Source organism: Eschscholzia californica, unplaced genomic scaffold (assembly GCF_041429995.1).
Source record: "Eschscholzia californica isolate CP2 unplaced genomic scaffold, dmEscCali1.0.p SCAF_1, whole genome shotgun sequence".
Classification (NCBI taxonomy): domain Eukaryota; kingdom Viridiplantae; phylum Streptophyta; class Magnoliopsida; order Ranunculales; family Papaveraceae; genus Eschscholzia; species Eschscholzia californica.
This window is the reverse complement of record NW_028238198.1, coordinates 19,187,974-19,207,353: the sequence shown is the minus strand read 5'-3', so window position 1 is coordinate 19,207,353 and position 19,380 is coordinate 19,187,974. Positions and strand designations below refer to the sequence as shown.

Sequence of the window (19,380 nt, the reverse complement as noted above, 5' to 3'; positions counted from 1 at the left end):
GGATAACACTTCTACAACATAACAGAAGGCAAATTAAATTTTAAGTCTAAAAGTTTGATGGTTAAAAACTATTTTAGAGACAAACTTTATACTTCTGCAGTTCGCCAGCTCCAGCAGAGAGCAATTGGAAAAGTTATTACGCAGACAATCATGGGGAGAAAGTGTCTCCTGATCTTCCGGTTCCAACAGAAGAAATACAAGGCAATATGATTCATCTCTTCACTAACTTATTTAATGGATATTAAGTAACCCACTAATATGATAACATAGTTTTCTTCCCAAGGGCAAAGAGAAAAGCTAATTACCTTTGAAGCGTCATTTCCCATAACCAAACAAGTCAGTGTTTGGAGGACATTCAAGAGCAGCTGCTCTCCTCTTTCTTCGTCTAAATTACCATTTAACAAAGAGACAACATGCAAAAAGCATTCACCATCACGAAACAGAGCCTGGTAATACTGAAGGAAAAACAAATTTGTGCACGTTATCAGAACATTAAACATTTATTTATGTAAGAAGTACTCATGAGTCGAGATCAGGAATCCAAGAACAATAGAAAGAATATTAATGTCATACCAGCTGATTAGTCAGAAGCATATCTCTCACACCAACTAATAGATCTATTGATAATTCTGCGAAGTTCTGTTTTCGTTCTTTTATACAAGTGAATGTTTCTAAATATTTAGAACATAAACGTAATTTTGCCATCTGATCTTCCTCACAAGAGGGTGGAAGCTGCAAAATAGGGTTTTTCGAACATGCGGAAGATGTTAATCCCTTTCTTTATAATTGCTTTAGAAGAAAATAGGATTCTCAGAAATTGGATAAGCTGTACCTTCATTAGGTCAAGAATATGTGCTAATACTTGCTTCTGGAATCCTGCTTCCCAAAACAATTCAAATAAGCAATCTATACATGACGAATTATGCAAAACCCAAGTGTTTGCATCTTCAGCCATTGAAAGAAATGCATTAAACAGTTCCATGGACGTTTCCATGCATTTAGGCCAACTATGATCCATCTCAGATGAACTCGTCTCTTCGGCATATTCATTCGCCACAGGAGAGCTCAAACCTTCGGACCTTTGGAACTCATGTGCTTGAACACAGGCAACTTTGAGCACTCTAGGAATAGCATCTAAAGTCTTGAAAGAAGCAACAGTTTGCTCGACTGCCAACTGTAAGATACGATGCAAACTCTTTCCAAGAGCACTGGCAAGCTCAGGATTACAGGCGGATTGCTCAAGGGCATCCAACAAAATGGAACACTCAGGCTGTCAAAACAGGATAAAATATAGGTAAGAGCCAGAAAAAAAAAACTAACAAAAAAAGTATATAATGTACTACTAATGCTCTATTACTAATTCATCTTCCAAATTTTGGATGATTCATGCTTTAAGTTTATATACCACCCAAAAGTCCTGCAACTATATGACGGGATCGGCGTATAGCTTCTGATATCACTCAGAAACTATCCCTCAATAATTGTTGTCATATTCATGTTCCTCTAAAACCATCTTACATTGTCAAATTTTTCTTAAAACCTTGCATTAGTATATATATATATATATATATATATATATATATATATATATATATATATGCCTGCTACACAACTTGCATCAAGATGGGGTGTGATTACTTCATTCATTCTCGTGAGAAAAATGGAGTTCTAAGCTATAATCAAATCTAAATCTAAAAATTGGCATGGATTGGTCTATCTGCCCCTCAGCATGAATACAGAAAAGGAATCATTAAAACTCACATAAAAATCGTATACTGAAGATGTATAATGCACAAAAACAAGATACTGTAAAGGCAGAAGAAGAAGACACTACCAAGTTATGTGTACTTCCATTAAAAGTTGCAGCAAACTCCACAAATGAAATTATTTCCATTTGAAGAATTTCAACTTCACCCGCCTTTATATAAATGTTCGTGAAACCAAAACTGGAGTTCTGTTCTAATTTTGTAGAAGCTCCATCAGAATGACTGCCAAAATTTCCTGTAGCTTCTTCTGAGGTTGGGCCAAAATAGAAAAAATTCTCTGAGAAGATGAGATCCCATATGCCCTCTTCTCGAAATACATCGAGCAATGTTGGCAAGGAAATCAGAACCTTCCTAAATGCATAGAGGACGTAATGTTGCAAGGTGTTCACGAATATCCTGCAGCAGATCAAAATAAAACACATCCAAATGTCAAAAGTGAGTTGCTTTATATATGGATGAACTAACTAGAACTGTGGATGATGTAGCATGCAGATTATGAAGTCATGCCAGTAATCAGTTACTAAACACGTAAAGCTAAAATGCACATGTTCGTCAATCTAAAATGTCCAGTCCATTTGCACCTCTTTCAAGTTTCAATTGACTACGCTCTACTCTAGTCGTCCGAGGTCCACAAGCAACTAATAGCGAAGAAGGCAAGACGTGTAGCAAGTAAACAGAAACTGCACTCTACACATACACTTCAAAACAAAGCATATCTATCAGTAACAGGAGGACGCTAGTCAACCTCATGAACCCCTTGCACAAGTTACACACCCCATCTTTAAACTACGACAAGTAATTACATCTACAGGTCATTATTTATCAATAATATGAAATCCTTCTGTTCTTTAATACTTTATACAAGAAAACTATGTCGTTAAAGTCTCCTGCTACTATTGATTAGCCTGACTAGTCTCTACTCCCAACTTGACCAGCTCGAATAGTTGTACTTGGACACTTAGGTTCTCAAACCAATTTATTACCAATTTGTGTCCAAATTAACACACTATGTTTTCGGGACTAGCTATTACTAAACTTCCTCTCATCCTTTCCCCTTTTAATCAAGAAAAGTAAATGTTTTATTAATACTAACATTTGTAGATGGTAGATGTACATGAATTCCAAGGACCAGCGATTCCATTATCCGTTTCAATTTATTGCCGTGGATTATCTGATCGTTGATGAACTAATTATACAGATTTAGACTGGATTTCGGGTAACTATGTGGTGCACTGGTAATGTCTCATCTTAACGTAATATATTGCACTTCATTTGTGTTGTGTCGTTATTATGGTAATATAATGTGTATCAGTGTATGTATACGAGCAACTACTACTTGTAGCCGCTATCCCGTTTCACTGATTAGAGCCCTATTCTAACTTCTACAGCTGAGCAAGATAACGGAACAAATGAATACAAATATATGCATAACATAATTTAAAATTGCGAAATGTTTATCTTCACAACGTACCATTTCTCTAAGATACGATCCCGATTTTGAATGAAGTGTTTATAAACCACAAAAGGTTCTAACATTAATGATTACAAAACGAGCTTCTCAGATATTAGTATATATGTAGCAATGCTGAACCTCCTATCAAAATCCTGAAGATAACAAGGGCGAGAGTTGCAGCCTTTGCAAAATTTGAATGTAAATAAGAGTATCAGCCGTTTACCTTAAATGGTTTGGCAGGTCATTCTGATTAGAGCAAGCCTTAATACATGGAAACACGGTAGAAAGGACCTTCACAATCCATTTTATGGAAAGCTCCCAATACAATGACGATACTGGTACAGTACTTCGGCCAACTGACGCCTGGACATGATGAAATTTGATATCCTCAAGGGCCAGAAGGAAAGAACAAAGCACTCTGCTCAATTTAACAGCGTAATCTTTCCAATATTGAGGATATGAGCCATTATCTAACGGAAAGGCAGGCTCCATTGAAGGAATACTGCCACTAGCATTTTTTTCAGCATTTAGAACTAACTCCAGCCTCTGGCGCTGGAACTCTTGAAGCATGAAAGCAGGCCAACATATGCTATTTGCAAATTTATGAACTCTTCCAATTTCACAAAGAAATTGCAAGTTGCTCAAATTTCCAAAGCTGAAGCCGTCGTTAAGGTGTTCAACTTTCGACAGAAACAACAATAACTATTATCGGTGAGGCAGTGGCATTTACACAATCTAACTGGCATCCCTATATAGTCATAAAAACCTATCGACTTCTGAAATTTCATGCATGCATTTGCTTCATTGCATCTAATATATGTCAACCACTCAAATCAGATTTTGTGTATATGACCCTACAACTTAACATTTTTAACAAAGAATGACAAGGCCCATGCTCAATTAGGACCTGCCAGTAGTTAGTGTTGTCAGAATGTAACTACCCATTGAAAGTGAGGTCCACTCTACAAACCCAAAATGCATTTATTCCTGCAATATTAATACAACTTTATTATTGGCATGTTTTCAACTTTATTTTTATGTTTTGTTAAAATTCTTTGAGCAGTTTTCTACCTAGTGTGTTCCAATGTTCTTTTATAAAAAAGGAAACCATTCTCCACCAGAACGATATCAAGGATACACAGCTTCTCGAAGGACCTCCAAGGAGAGAACTTGAAGCTGCATTATAGCCAAAAAAGGATTTTCGTTCCTGCAAAGGAATTAAAAAGGACTCAGTCTTTAGAAATAGCAAGTATATCAAACAATTCTACCTTTCTAAGAATTATACAATAAAGGCATCTTCAATTGACAATTGGTATTGCAATAAGTGATACGGCAAACAACAGTTCCCTGGTTGCTAAGCCTACTTACAAAATGTGTACTTGTAGATTGGTGGTGCAAATACAACAGATTACTTCACTCGATAAAACACAATCATGGCGTTCTGAGAACCAAATACTCAAATATCTAATGAAACGCATATCTTACAATTATGCCATCTCTTCTGTTTACTTAGTGCCACTGTTCATTTAAAAATAAATGCTTATATTTAAGAAAGTAGTATTATGGCTAATACTGCTTTCTCTAAACCTCAAAACCTAAACCCTAAAGTAGTTACCACAACGAAATAGAAGACTAAATCCCATGTGAAGATATTGTGTGCACGGAACCTTGCAAACTTTTACTGCTCATCAAGGTTTCAAGCAAGCCCAAATAAATAGTTGAATCAAAACAAAAAGAGAAGAAGAAAATAGAGGAATCTAAGAATATAATAAAAGGCGACTTACCTCTCTTTATCTGCAACTAAATTATTTTTCACTGCTAATGTATTAGTTGATGAAAACCCAAGCCCATCTAATAGAACTTCAAGACCACCAATACTTCTAAAATGATTCTGAGCCCGTGGATTTTCAGACAACGCTGTCTGAAGAGTGGTCAAAGTCAAATACTGAAGTGACACATCTGTCCATTGTTCTTTCATGCCCAATCTTCTGATGACGCGTAAAAGTTCTGAAATGAGATACCACTTTTTACCATGAAATTGAATAAACATCGATATAGAGTAAATATAAAACAATATGGAATACGATAAGTAGCTATATGAGGTACTCTATTAGTATTTCTTTTTGCCCAATCGAATACTTGGGTAGGACACTTGAAACTCTTGCCGAAAACTCACATTCACTGGAGCACTTAAGTAAGTATAATGCAATGCTTTGTTTGTTTAGTACAGCTTGGGACTTGGGACTAGTTGCACACAACCGAATACAATCATATTAGTGCCACAAAATACTACTCTAGGTTAACATCTTCTGTTTATAATGTAACACGCCACCACAGATATATCAATGTATATAAATTACGGTTGTTATTCTTTCAACAAAGAGGAAACATTCGACAGTGTTAGTGTCTAATAGATATTTTATTTTGATTTGGAAGACTATGCTTCTATCGATGTCAATCTTTAGTTCGTTGGGTGCTAGCCTGCTAGGTTGTTCAATAAGTCAATAACTAAGTTGAACGTTCATATTTCACTAGGAAGAGAAGAGAGTGGTTCATTCCGGCTCATTCGATTAGCAAAGAAAGGCAAAGGACGGAAGGACCTAATAAGTAAGATAACAACATATATATATATATATATATACACACACACAGCCAAGTTCGTGTTTTGGCATTTTTTAGTTCACTGTGTCTGACACCTAGTACAAGTATTGGTAACCAATTCAATTCCATTTTCATGTCAAATCGACAAGTACTAATAGGTTTGTAACGAGTAAGACATCTAGAGATGGACTCGCCAAAGAAATAAGGGATATTTGATTAAATCGTGACAATCAGATTGCTTATTTTATTTATTTATTTTCTATTTTATTAAACTCAAACCACTAGTGGTATAAAAACATCTAGAGAAGACTAAGAATATTTCTTCATATATCATCCCATGAAAATAATATGTTAAAGTCAAGCTACAAAAGAAGATTATAAGAAGATTATTTTAGAGCATAGACATTTCTGCACGCATAACAATTAATATATTTCAGCCTAAAACTTTTTGGTACATATGATTCAGATACAAACACTGTTTGGCATGCCATGCCATGAAGGTCCGAAATGCAAAAGACAGTTCATCATGTGTTTACAGGTGATAACAAGGCCATCTAGTAATAATAACTTTGTGGAATATATCAATTTTTCAGATGCGGCAGTCTATAAATCTTGAGTTGGTACCAATTGAAACATATATATATCAAGAATCAGATAGTAGCATACCTTACCTACTAACCAATTAAGGCCACCTGCTTCCATAACAGAAACAATCGCCTTCTGATGCCAATTGAGTCTTAACTCCGTGAAAGAGCCCCCTATACTACCAGAAAGGTCAGTTTTGGATGTGTCTACACTCAGAAGAGAAAAATCGGCAGAAGTTGCGCATGACTTGGCCCTCTCGTATAAATTTGATTTCAAATTAATGAAAGTACACGTCACTGATACAACACACATAAGTATCTTTTGCAAGACTTTAGTCTTCTCCACTTGAAGCTCAGATAAGTTTTCATCGGCAGTCAGAGCACCACTTAGAGTTTTGAGTTGGACAACTGCAGCTGAATGAGACCAAATAGGACAAGGTAAATCAATTAATATATAAAAAAAATTAATGTAAGAGCGTAAGACATAGGAGGAGGTTCGTGTAACAGAAATCAAGGAGCTTCTTCAAAACTAATAGGTGACTTAGTTCACCATGACATAAAGAAAATCTAGAGCAACTGATTTGCAAATCCAATTATTGCTACTTTACATAAATGTCGAGAAGACATAGTAACTCGATAAAGGTGTGGATCTGCCTCTCTTAACAACAGCACATGGAGATAACTAGATTTTCTTCATAAAATCCAAAAGGCCCTTATAATCATATGGCAGCATACGATATAATCAGTTCGAACACCCAGCCACATAAAGCAGAAAAGGAGGCACTTATTATCAAGCAAGGTTATGTGTTCGGGCATCCAGGTGCAGTTATTGCAAATTTTTTGAATCATCTTGAAGAGGGTGAGCAACCAAAATTTTGGAGCAACAAAAGGGGAGCTCTAGCTAGAGTACCAGCTTTCTGTAACTGAGGTTTAAACTAGAAGATCTTGCTTATGTTATCTAATGGATCCAAAATAATTATGAATTACGAAAGGTCAGATATACTGCAACAAAACTAGAAATGAAAATAAGAACTAGAAAGGGCAAAAGGGAATGAAGAGCAGAAATATGATAAGTACCCTTCATCAATGCGGTCAGCTTTTGTATCCCTCCATAGTAGCCGAAAATTCTGCAGTTGTGCATTGAGCGAGTTATAATTGTCAAGGCATCTAAGACAATCAACCCATCTGCAATATCATTCAAGCTGAGAGAAGCCCCTAAAACATCTGCTTTAGATTGTGCTGTGTTGCTGCTCACTGGATTGAGGAAAAAACATAAAGTGACCTCAATGTATAGTTTATGCGCTAAAAGAAAATACTGATCCTAGCAAGACTATCCATTACAAATCATAACTTGTCTGATTACAAGATCAAATTGATTCTGAACTATGCATTAATGTTATAAAATATTCAGCCAACATACAACGTCAAAAGCAACTAATATGTTGTATGTCGCACTTTTCGTGCATCTTATCAGTTACGCAAGAACAGCTTGCTACTATATCTTGACTCCTGCATAAACCGTGTATGCACTTTACAATGTATCTAACAGAATAACATGAAACTCTTCTAAAGGCTCTCAGATGAGACTCTTCTTTTTACCCGAAAGATGACGAAGGCAAGAAAAAGATATATAAGCAACGCAACTAGAATATAGTCATGTACATCTGTGCGACATAGTAGATCAACTTACTTTCAGTAACACGAGAAGTCAACTGTTGGATCTCTTGAGTTAAGAAAAGAATTATTTCAGCAGGATGTCCAGCAGAGCAGCCTACAACTGTATCATGATAACCTGATGAAGACTCCACAGTCAAGGAGGAAAGAAAACCAGCTTCTGGCAAGTGACCAGAATGTGTAGGCTCCCAGTTCTCGTATACAAGCAGGAATTGCTTGAGAAAAATATGATACAGCCTTCTCTTTTCCACCTGCAAATTTATCATAAATATAAAGTTCCAGAATACCTTAAATATCAGATAAGTACTGTCTGGGTGAACAAAGACCAACTAAGCAGTAAATCACAATCTACAGACTATCGACTACCAAATAATAAGAGGTGAGTAATTCTTTACCCTGAGTGAACACAAGCTACAAACAAGCAGAAGGTAAGAAGGAAAATTACAGAATATGAGTTCCTGGCAAAGAAGAAAAGTATTCGCACTGAAGGAAAAAAGACTTCCTAAGAAATATTCTTGTAAACGGCTGTTGTTACACTAAAAGCTGAATATAAAGGAAGAATTCGGTGTACAAGAGTAGGGAGTTTCACAAAACAAAAAGGCCAGTAAACCTATTCCGTTAAGCTGTCTGTTTGGTTTCTTGCCCAGACAGTCCCTGATTACCTCATCTAATTGTGTACCCCTGCCTCTCCTCTTTTTATTCTCTACCTTCTCAACATATCTACCATTTAGCGAGTCAAACTATATAGTGACTGGTATAGAGATGAGACATACTTTCTGCTTAAGATTAACCATATATATGTAAAAACAGAAAACCTCACTATAGTTATTACTGGAAATACCTTATCACTTGCAATTTCATGTTTCTTCCAGAGTGTATTCAAAATTGCCTCATCACCATCTTCGCTAGAAATACGAAAGATAGGAAGAAATTAGGAGAATGAAAACGTAAACGCAACAAGAGTGTCATCAACATTTGATTTAAATACATATAGGCTATCCGCATTTGAGTCGTCCTATATATTTTACAGTTCTGATATTCATATACAAATGCAACCGAGCGTAAGAGAGCATGACAAGAAATACCTGAAGCAAATTCTCGGGGAGGGAACAGAGAACTTCTCCGATTGTGACCAATGACCAGATTCTCCAGATTGGACACTTGATGTCCTCCGAATAAGGTCCGCAACACCCTTAACTATATTCATACTTCAAGTGTAATATCATGAGACATCAAAAGCTTCAACTTCAACGATTGATACGTTACAATTACTCATCTGAGTGAATCGCTTCCACCAAGTTACAGCATTTATTTCCATAAATACAAACCATGAGAACCTACAATGAAATTTCCTAAAAAACGAAGTAGCTCGAATTAGTACCCAATACAAAAAAAAAACTACCCTTGATAGATTAGATTGAATAACAAAAAGAAATGTTGAAACTGTTAAATTTGTGGGCATCCGACTCAAAACTAATCGGCAACGAGTGGAGAGGGACGAGACATTATATTCTTGGCTGCTAGATCACCTGTCTCCCATGTAGGACTATCCTCACAGAAACTCCCCTTAACTAAACATCATTTCACTAATCAATCAACTTAATTCACCCATTAATCCTCACAAGAATAAAACCCTTAACTTTTATAGATTCATAAATGACATCATTGTAAACAGATCAATCAAAACACAACATACACAAACAAAACAAACTAAACTAATTGGAAAAATCAGACAATTTCTGATTATTACTCAATTAGTTCAATCAAAGTATAAGATTGTATATAACCTAAAAGATTAACAAAAGGGGTGATAATTAAATAGAAGAATAAGATTAGTACCTGATCAGAATCGGCTGAACAGATCTGGGTTTTGTTTGAAAGTAGTTTAATGGAGTCGGTGAGAATTTAATTAGATGAGAAAAAGGAAGAAGATTGTTGAGATGGGGAAGAATAATTTAAGCAGGAAAAGGAAATATAGGATGAAAATATGTATGTTTTGATGTAGAAGATAAAAAGTGCCCTAGAAATAGAGTCGATGGATGCTTCTCTATAAACTGTGTTTATTTGTGGGATTTTCAGTGCTGGTTCTATTGAGAATTTAGAATGAGATGAAGAATACTGTTTTCTTTATTTCTTTTCTTTCTTTTTTTTTTGTATTTTTATTTTATTTTTTTTGTGTGTATATATTCTCAAGTGGCCCTGTAGTTTGTCACTACCTTCTTATTTGGTCATTGATCGTTTGAGAAATTCTATTTTGAACCCTTGAGATTTCGTCGGAACTATGTTTCGAATTTATTTAGATTTTTCAACCTTACTTGTGTACTAATTATGAGTTTGATGGCAGATTCGACAAAAAAAAAATTGTAATGGCAAAAACAGCTACTGTCTTTTTGTAATGGTTGTTTAGGCCATTAAATGTAAATTACCAAAATGACAAAAATAAAGTACAAAAATCAAGAATGTGAAGTGGAGGAGAGGGAAAGATGAAGTGGATTTAGAGAAATGAATACGAGGTGGGCAGTTAAAAAGTTGTGATAACAAAAATACTTTCAAGGTAGAACCGGAAGGTTTGACAAGAATTAGGAGTCAAACTGAAATGTTGGACACAATTGGGGGACAAGTGAGCTGTCAAACACTTATAGGTGTCAATTTAGCCAATTGGTCACAAAGTTGGGGGAAAACGAGATTAATCCAAAACTTCAAAAAAAATTCTAATTGACTTATGTGTCAAGTCTCAATTGAGATTCTTTTTTCTATACAACCGAGTGTTTTTAATTCAAGCCCTTCTCCTACAGAGCACTCAAAAAAGCTGAAACTATTCCACATGTCACGCATACATTTAAGAGGAACAAGTAGTTGAGAGAGAGAAAGACTTTCTAGTGGTCCTAAAACTAAATTTGATAATAAGATACTCAAATAGGTCTCAAAAATAAAGTTTGTAAATGAGATATCTTAAAATTAAATGCTTCAAAATTATCTTAAAATTTCAATTGGGTTTTTCCTTGGAGAAACTTTAAAGCACTAGGTGATACTTACGGTTTTAAGATTGAGTCCTGCATTGGTGGTGCTCTTAAAAAAAATTAGTTTGGGTGTCCTCCTTTTGTATCCTCCTTTTGTTAATATTAATAGCAAAATCAATGAATAAAAACTTTTGACTGCATTACATTTCCTCTTTCACCTTCGTGTTGTCAGTGGAAGTCTTGATCAATTAACAAACAGATCACAATAAGATAATAGAAAAATTAAACTAAAATGATAAAATGTCTGCGAAAAGTTCTGTCGTGAAAAGGAGGAAAGTTCCGAAAATGACTCCACCTTCACATAATATCAAATTTTTCTTCTTTCTAGAAAGTAAACGAGCGTATTCAAAAGATATAAACTAGTCTCCATTGTTTGGCTGCAAGTTCACTCCACAGAGGTGGCCCCATGAACTTAAAATACACCAAAAAAACGCGGTGTTAAACAATTCTACGTAATAAATATCTTTGTTTCCCTCATAGATTCACAAGTGGTGCTCATGCAAATAAACGCACTTTCAAGTTTCATGTAACATATTTCAATATGAAACGTGACATTTAGTAAATAATTAATGATAAGATCATATTTCACTCTAACGTTTGAATTGTACATGTAACGGTTGAACAACTAAGATTCTTTAGTACTAAATTGTTGGAGTTTTGAATTTATCTTAGGCTTTAGAGTTCTAGAGTTCACGTTGAGACTTGCGATAGTTAACCAAATCGATCACATAAAAATCATGCAATTTATCGTTCGCAAACACTTCACTCGTCTTCTTGGCTTTCTTCCTCAACACCTTATCTTCCTCGCTCACCATTACAATTCTTAATGACTCGACCACTAACTCACAACTAAATGATCTGTCTTATTCCTTGGTGTTTTCAAGCGTATTTTTTTCCCTTAAAAAACCTTAGCATTCAATCTTTGGTCATTTGACATAAGTAGATGAATTCAAACTCGGTCGAGCGAAAGATCTCCATCACTGAGTTAATATACTAAACTTATTTTAATTAGGATTATTTCCCTAATAGCCCCTAACTTTGAGACCAGCTTCCTGCCTAGCCCCTAACTTTGTGACCAGCTTCCTGCCTAGCCCCTAACTTTATCAAAAATTCTCAGATGACCTTTTTTCAGTTACCGTTAGGACACCGTTAACCAGTCATCAACTCTCTCTCTCCTACATCTCATCACCTCTCTCTACCACCTCATCTTCTCGCCACCTCATCGTCTTCTCCGGCGAAGGTCGACGGCCGACCAATTTTCTGGTCGACGACCTTCAAACAAAAAAAAAAACTTTTTTTTAAAAAACTCTCCTCTCTCTCTCTAAAAAAACAAAAAGAAATTCTTTTTGTTCCTCTCTCTCTAAACAGATCTAGAGAGAGGTGGTTCACTAGATCAGAAGATCTGGCGAACCAGATATGTTCGAACAGGAGCTCTGTTCGACCACAGCTTCCTTCTGGTGAACTACCTCTCTCTCTAGATCTGTTTGGAGAGAGAGAGAGGAACAAAAAAAAATTTTGTGAAGAGAGAGATAGAGGGAAGAGTTTTTTTAAAATAATCACTTTTTTTCTTTTTTTTTTTATGTTTGAAGGTCGTCGACCGGAAAATTGCCGGTCGGCGACCTTCGCCAGAGAAGACGATGAGGTGGCGAGAAGATGAGGTGGCAGAGAGAGTTGATGAGATGTAGGAGAGAGAGTTGCTGACTGGTTAACGGTGTTCTAACGGCAACTAAAAAAGGGTCATCTGAGAATTTTTTATAAAGTTAGGGGCTAGGCAGGAAGCTGGTCACAAAGTTAGGGGCTATTAGGGAAATAACCCTTTTAATTACGACATTAGTATAGTTAATTTAATAAAGATATCTAAAACTTTTATTTTAATGAACAAATCTAAATATAAATATAACTTAATTTAAAACACTAAATAATTTATTGTAAAAATTATTAAAACAGTAGGTAAGGAATTAAAATAAATATTTGTCTTAGTGTAGCCACATGATAATAAGTATAAATCTGTAACGACATTCGACTTTAATAAACACAAATATTTATTTTAGTTTCTTTGATTATATTTTCATAACTTTTTGTAATAAATTATTTAGTTTTATAACAAAGATATTTCTATTTTCATTTATGTTTATTAAAATAAAATTTTATGATATCTCGTCAATTAATTAAAAAATGTACTACGTAAAGAGTAATTGAATTTCAATAATGTTGTTTAAGGTCAACGAGATGGTACTAAACCTATCAATTTCAAATAAAAAAGAATATTTTCTGATGTAGGACAATGTAAATGGCTATGTTATGCAAATGTAAGATCAATCACGCATTAACATGGACAAAAAAAAAGATTAAAAGCAATGTTGATTTCATACGTAACTCGAAGATGTTAAAGTCTGCAACAATGGTCAATAACAAGTCTGAGGCACCAACTAAATATGGGACATAAGTACAGACATAAAGTCTTGCCTAACTAGTGGATGAGAGAAAGCAAATGCAGGAAATATCTTTGGACAACAATACGTTTCTTCGTTTTTTCAACAAAAAAAAAGTTTCTTCGTTTATTATAGTCAAACATCAAATACATACTAGTAATATTAATGAATTCACACCAATAACAGTTTCTTTGAATCACTCCAAGTGACTTCACACCAAAGTTAAGGAATCACTCCAAAATTTTCAAACTTTTACTTCTAATCTATTTTTTTTGAAACTAATAAAAATACATTAATTAATATCATAGTACAGTTGGTGAGCTATAGCTACGAGTATATCAGAATTGTCTCATAGTTTAGCTTCATTGTTTTCAAGAGCGTGTTTCACGAGTAAGTGTGCACTTTTGTTGTTAACTCTATTACAATAAGAGGATTGGATGGTAGAAAATAAATTAGCGAAGTAGTTAATGTCCTTCACTAAAGCTCTGTACTTCCATGGGATAGAGTGTGGGGCTTCCTGCATCCCGTCGAGAATAGCATTGGCATTCGATTCTAATATAATATCTTCCAAGTGTAGATGCTTCGCTAGTTCCATGCCTTGTAATATAGCCCTGGCTTCTGTAAATGTTGTTGTTGTCGGTGGTAGTATTATGGGCATACCCTTAATTAAGTTTCCTTCCACATCTCTTACAATAACTCTAATGCCTGAGAAGTTTTCTCTAGTTCCGCCGTCTACATTGATTTTATGAAAAGTTTCAAGTGGCGGAATCCACTTTAGTATATTGATTGGATTATCCGATGTAGGTGAAGTAACCATGTTACCTGTGATTTAGATCTGATCTCTTCTAAACTCCTTTTTATTTCAGTGATAACCTTAACCGAGTTGTAATGTGAATGGTCAAACACTACCATATTCCTCTATTTCCAACATTCCCATAAAATTATAGCTTTGACATTGAAATTGTTGTAGTTACTAAGGGTGTTCGTTGGTTCGATATCCGGTAATTTGGAATCATCCGTTACCAAACCGCTCATGATTTGGTTAGTGATTTTTCAAATCGTTACCAAACCGCTCATGGTTTGGTTACTAACCAAACCATCATAAGCGGTTTGGATACTACTGGATGCTGAACCATCCATAAAAACAATTTGTTCTCCATGAAAATTGGCGAATCGAGTTACTTTCTTCATACATTGACGTATAAAATCAAGACAACACTCCTTAACAATCTGGAGAAACAATCAAACTAACATATAATACGTCGAGAAACATTTGAAACATTAAAGACATGTGCATGCCACCGACTGAAATATTATGTAGTAGCTAGTAACATTATCGATACATGAATTGTTTTAATATAATACTAGCTAGTAACATTATATTGTAGTGGTGTTGTTGTATTTGTATGAAATTATGGAGATATGATAGATATATTTTAGAAAAAAAAAATGTAAATATATAATTATATATTAATTGAACTTAACTGGTTCAGTTTGGTTTTAATAGTTCCTAAAAATTACATCCACTTACCGAACCAAACCAGCTAGTTTTTGAAAATCTACAACCATACCAAACCACTCGTTGGTTGGTTTGGTTTGAAAACCGATTGGACCGGTTTGGATCGATTTGGTTTGATTGGTTCGGTCTATTTTTGCACACCCCTAATAGTTACCATTATTTGGAAACCATCTGTTGATTTCCTCAGCCATAGTAGAGTCAGAAATACTTGTAGGGAATTGAAATCCAAAATGAGAATAACATAACTTGCAGTAATGACATTTAAATAGTTTGTGGGATATGGTTTCTGGTGAAGAGTTGCAACAGAGACGTTCAATATCGATGGAGAATAGGATTTCTCCTAGTCTTGCTCTGACTGGTAGACCAATATGTATAATCTTTCATATAAATAATATTATCTTTAGAAGAAGAATTTTGTTGTTGTGATAGATCTTCCAGTTGGCAACTTGATTGGAGTTATTTGTTCCTGAAACATCAAGTAGAGTTGAGTAAAGAGAGTTTGAAGTGAGAATACCTGAATCAGTTGGTTGCCATCTGAGTTTGTCCTTCACCGGGGTCTTTATGGATTCTTATATTCTTGATTTCTGTTATTAATTCATCCGATAAAAATACCTGAAGCAAGTTTTCGTTCCACTTTTTTCCATTGTCTTCCATTAGATCACTAACTTTTGAAATATTATCAGGTCAGTTGGGAGGGGGAGCAAGAAGTTCATTAGTTAGAGATGGAATCCAAGGATCGTTGAAGTTGGAGATAGACTTTTCATTACTCACTTCTTATAAAAATTGAGACCGAACTATATCTCTTATATCAAGCAGTTCATTCCAAAAAGTGGAGGCAGTTGCCTTTTTTGTAACCCTCCAAAAAGAAGTGTTTCCTAAATATTTGGTTTTCAAAAATAAGGTAACTACCGAAGTACCGAGTTTTGATTAGTCAATAACTGCCATATTTATATATTTAGGGAATAACTACCTACATTACCTACTTTACACATGTCATGCACACATGACAAACCACCTATAACCACCCCTTGTTTCCACACACTAGCAGACCCACAAATTTTTTTTTGTGGAGGCACATTTGATTATATTAAATAGTAAAAAAAATGCCATCACCAATGACAAATTAGCGAGCATCATTAAAAACCTCTACTGAAATTAATTATAAGTACATCACTAGAAAAACTTTCAGATTAATGAGTCATATATGTCATAAGAATGCTCTCAACTAATTAGGCCGAGAAGTTTAAATAAATAATTAGTGTAGTTAAATTATACAAAAACAAATATTTACAAACTATCTATATAATAAAACAGGTGGATGGGTGCTGACTGGGACAAACTCCTGGATAAATCCGGTCGTCCGTCCCACATCAGCATTCACCTACACCCTTGGATTCACCTACGTCATTTAAGGAAATTTACATATATAGACGGACACATCTGTTTCCCAGATTTCTAGACCGACACATCTGTTTTCCTCGAGAGACATTTCTTCTCAGTTTTCTCTATTAAAACAATAGCATATCAAGATCGAGACTTATTTTTCTTCGTTACTCAGATTTTTCCTTGCAGGGAGGCAAGGTCAGTTTGGTTATGTTTATCTTTGCTTCTGTTAATCTTTGATTCTGTTCATCAATCTTAATGAAATAAAAAATATCGGCCAGTTTGCTTCTGTTCATCTATTTTATTAAAAAATATATGTTTCTATTTTTTTGAAATCTTCCATGTGAGATGATAGAAATGAATATTTAGTAGCATTGAGTTTATCCAATTTCGGTCTTGATTGTGTTTGAGGTTTGTATTTTCTCCAATTTCGGTTTGGGTTTATCTTATTGTTGTTCATTAGACTAAAGTTCATATGCTCTCAAAGTGTTTGATAAAATGTCCCAAACACTTCAAAATCCAAGTTATCTTAATTTTCGATCAAGAATGTGAAGATATTCTCATTGTTTGATAAAATGTCTCAATAATTTTAGATTACAAACATGGAAAAAGTCTCATTTATAGTTTCTATATTTTTGAAATCTTCTACGTGAGCATTGATTTTACTATTCATATGCAAATGGAGCAACAAATTCTCACCCATCTCAACACAAAAGTCTCATTGATAGAAATGAATATGCAGTAGCATTGATTCTACTGTTCTCGATTTTGATTGTGTTTGAGGTTTGTGTTTTCTTCTCAAAATCCAATTCCAGTTTTGGTTTATCTTACTGTTTTTATTATATAGACCAGAGTTATATGCTCACAAACAAAATCCAAGGTTAGTATGCTCACAACGTGTTTGATAAAATGTCTCAAACACTTTAAAATCCAATTTATCTTACTGTTATTGGCTAGAGTAGAGTTCATATGCTCCAAGTTTAAAATCCAAGTTATCTTACCGTTGTTGGCTAGACTAGATTTCATATGCTCCAAGTTTTGATAAAATGTCTCAATAATTTCAGATAACTACAGTGGAAAAAGTTTGAAACAAATTTAGGCAAGCGAAGATATTTGAGACTAGAAAAATATCATCAACCTTGGATTGAGCAAAATCTAATGTTGGCACTGGGACGCCTTAAACAACGAAAGGACATATCTTCTCAGTTCCACTAGACGTATCTTCTCATTTCCTATCCTTGTAAAAAGGTGACTTCTCCCTCATTTGTTTCATTTTTTCTTTTGTTTTTTTAGAGAGGACACCAGTTGAATTTTCTAGGGTTAGATGTTTGGATTTTAAAGAGGAAGCCAGTCGAATTTTCACTGTTGAAACAAAAGGGCTTTTAGGGTTAAAGAGAATAAAAAAGACAGAGTTCGAAATTAAAACCTTAAATTGATGGTTAGAGCTTGAAAATCCCTCAATCAATCATCTGAAATCAGAGAAGGTATGTGATACCTTTTGAAATCTTCTTTTTCTTCATCTGCGAACCTTAATCTGATTTGAATTTCAGTTTATTTTTGGTGTTTTAGAGAGATTATTTGATTAATGTTTAGTTCAAGTTTGATAGATGTTTGGTATTCGAATGTTCTTTGGTTATATTGTGACGGTGTATCGTTATTTTTCTTAAATTGATGGTTAGAGCTTGAAAATCGCTCAATCAATCATCCAAAATCAGAGAAGGTATGTGATACTGATGCAGGCGCATGACATGTGGGCCCACGTCCACGCGTGCCCACATCCTATTCGGCCATAATAGTAGTTTTAATTAGTATAGGATTAGGAAGTTACTTTAATTTGATATTTCTTTATTTTGAAGTTTCAATGTTTTGAGTATTTTATTATTTTAGGAATCCTAGTTTGATTCTATCTAGGAAAGTCTATTATCCTATAAAAGGAGGTCTAGTCTATTTTATTATTCAGATTGAAGAGAAAACCAAATCAAAGTTTATAGTTTATTAAGTTTATTCTGTTATTTTACCGTTCTTCCTTTACTTTATTTATCGTTTTTATATTTCCGCTGCGTCTACATCAAGTGGTATCTAGAGCCAATTTTTTTTAACCAATCACAATGGTTAATCCTACCGTTCCTACTCCAACAATCAAAGAGAAGACACCAACTTTTGCCTCCGAATGGGATAACATCAGTAAGAAGTTATCCTCGGTTACAAATTTGGAAGAATCTTTCGAAAATTTCAAGAAGGAAACCATGGACAAATTCGATCATGTCAATGAATCGATCATGAAGCTATCTAAACAAATCGAAGGCATATGTAAGTCTCCCTCTTTTACCACCACTCCTTCATCTTCCACTACGATCCCAACCTCATCACAACAATCACCTCCAAACACAACAACCACCTCATCACAACAACCACCACCAATCATCATTGAAAACCTCACTCACCACCCAACTACAACTCCCTTATTTTTCCATGATTCAGGTAACCCAAACCTAGGCAGCCACATACCACAAATCAACCATCAATTCCACAACCCACATTCAGCCATACCCGAACAATACATTGACCCTTCAACACATTATCAGCCACGTCACTATACCCGAACCGATTACCCACGTTTCCAATACCCAACAGCACCACCTGAAATCCCTTATACTCGTCCATTTGAAACCACACAAACCCGCGAACACGAATCATCACGACCACCCGAGTATCCACTTCACCGAACCCCATACCAACAGGAACCCACCGGTTCTTACCCACTCACAACACCATACACACATCATACGAGCAACCCTACAATCAACACACCTTTCAATACCATATGTAACCCACCACCTCATGCCGTCTTTTCCCAACAGACCCTAACACATAACTCAGCACAACCCAACCAAACCCGAACTCCACCTACTATCCCAAACCTAAACCGTCAACCACCTTCAGGATAT

At 35.0% G+C, this 19,380-nt stretch overlaps 1 protein-coding gene across 4 annotated transcripts in view; it reads right to left on the bottom strand.

Moving 5' to 3' along the window:
* Positions 1-10,223, bottom strand: part of LOC147564882 (binding protein) — a 31,555-nt gene extending 21,332 nt beyond the window's left edge. For 2 of the 4 annotated variants that reach the window (XR_015228342.1, XM_086650838.1), the window contains exons 1-13: positions 9,918-10,221; positions 9,164-9,430; positions 8,920-8,983; positions 8,095-8,329; positions 7,482-7,658; positions 6,492-6,818; positions 5,004-5,226; positions 4,358-4,426; positions 3,443-3,874; positions 1,835-2,162; positions 833-1,270; positions 574-732; positions 306-455 (exon numbers count right to left, since the gene is read on the bottom strand). Coding sequence is in view for 1 of the 4 variants with exons in the window: in XM_086650838.1 (XP_086506964.1) it covers positions 306-455; positions 574-732; positions 833-1,270; positions 1,835-2,162; positions 3,443-3,874; positions 4,358-4,426; positions 5,004-5,226; positions 6,492-6,818; positions 7,482-7,658; positions 8,095-8,329; positions 8,920-8,983; positions 9,164-9,285 (2,724 nt within the window). In the remaining 3 variants the exon portion in view is untranslated. Of the gene's footprint in view, positions 1-305; positions 456-573; positions 733-832; positions 1,271-1,834; positions 2,163-3,442; positions 3,875-4,357; positions 4,427-5,003; positions 5,227-6,486; positions 6,819-7,481; positions 7,659-8,094; positions 8,330-8,919; positions 8,984-9,163; positions 9,431-9,917 lie in introns of all 4 variants that reach the window. The other 2 variants (XR_015228347.1, XR_015228346.1) reach the window with 2 other exon arrangements.
* Between the last annotated feature and the right edge of the window lie 9,157 nt (positions 10,224-19,380).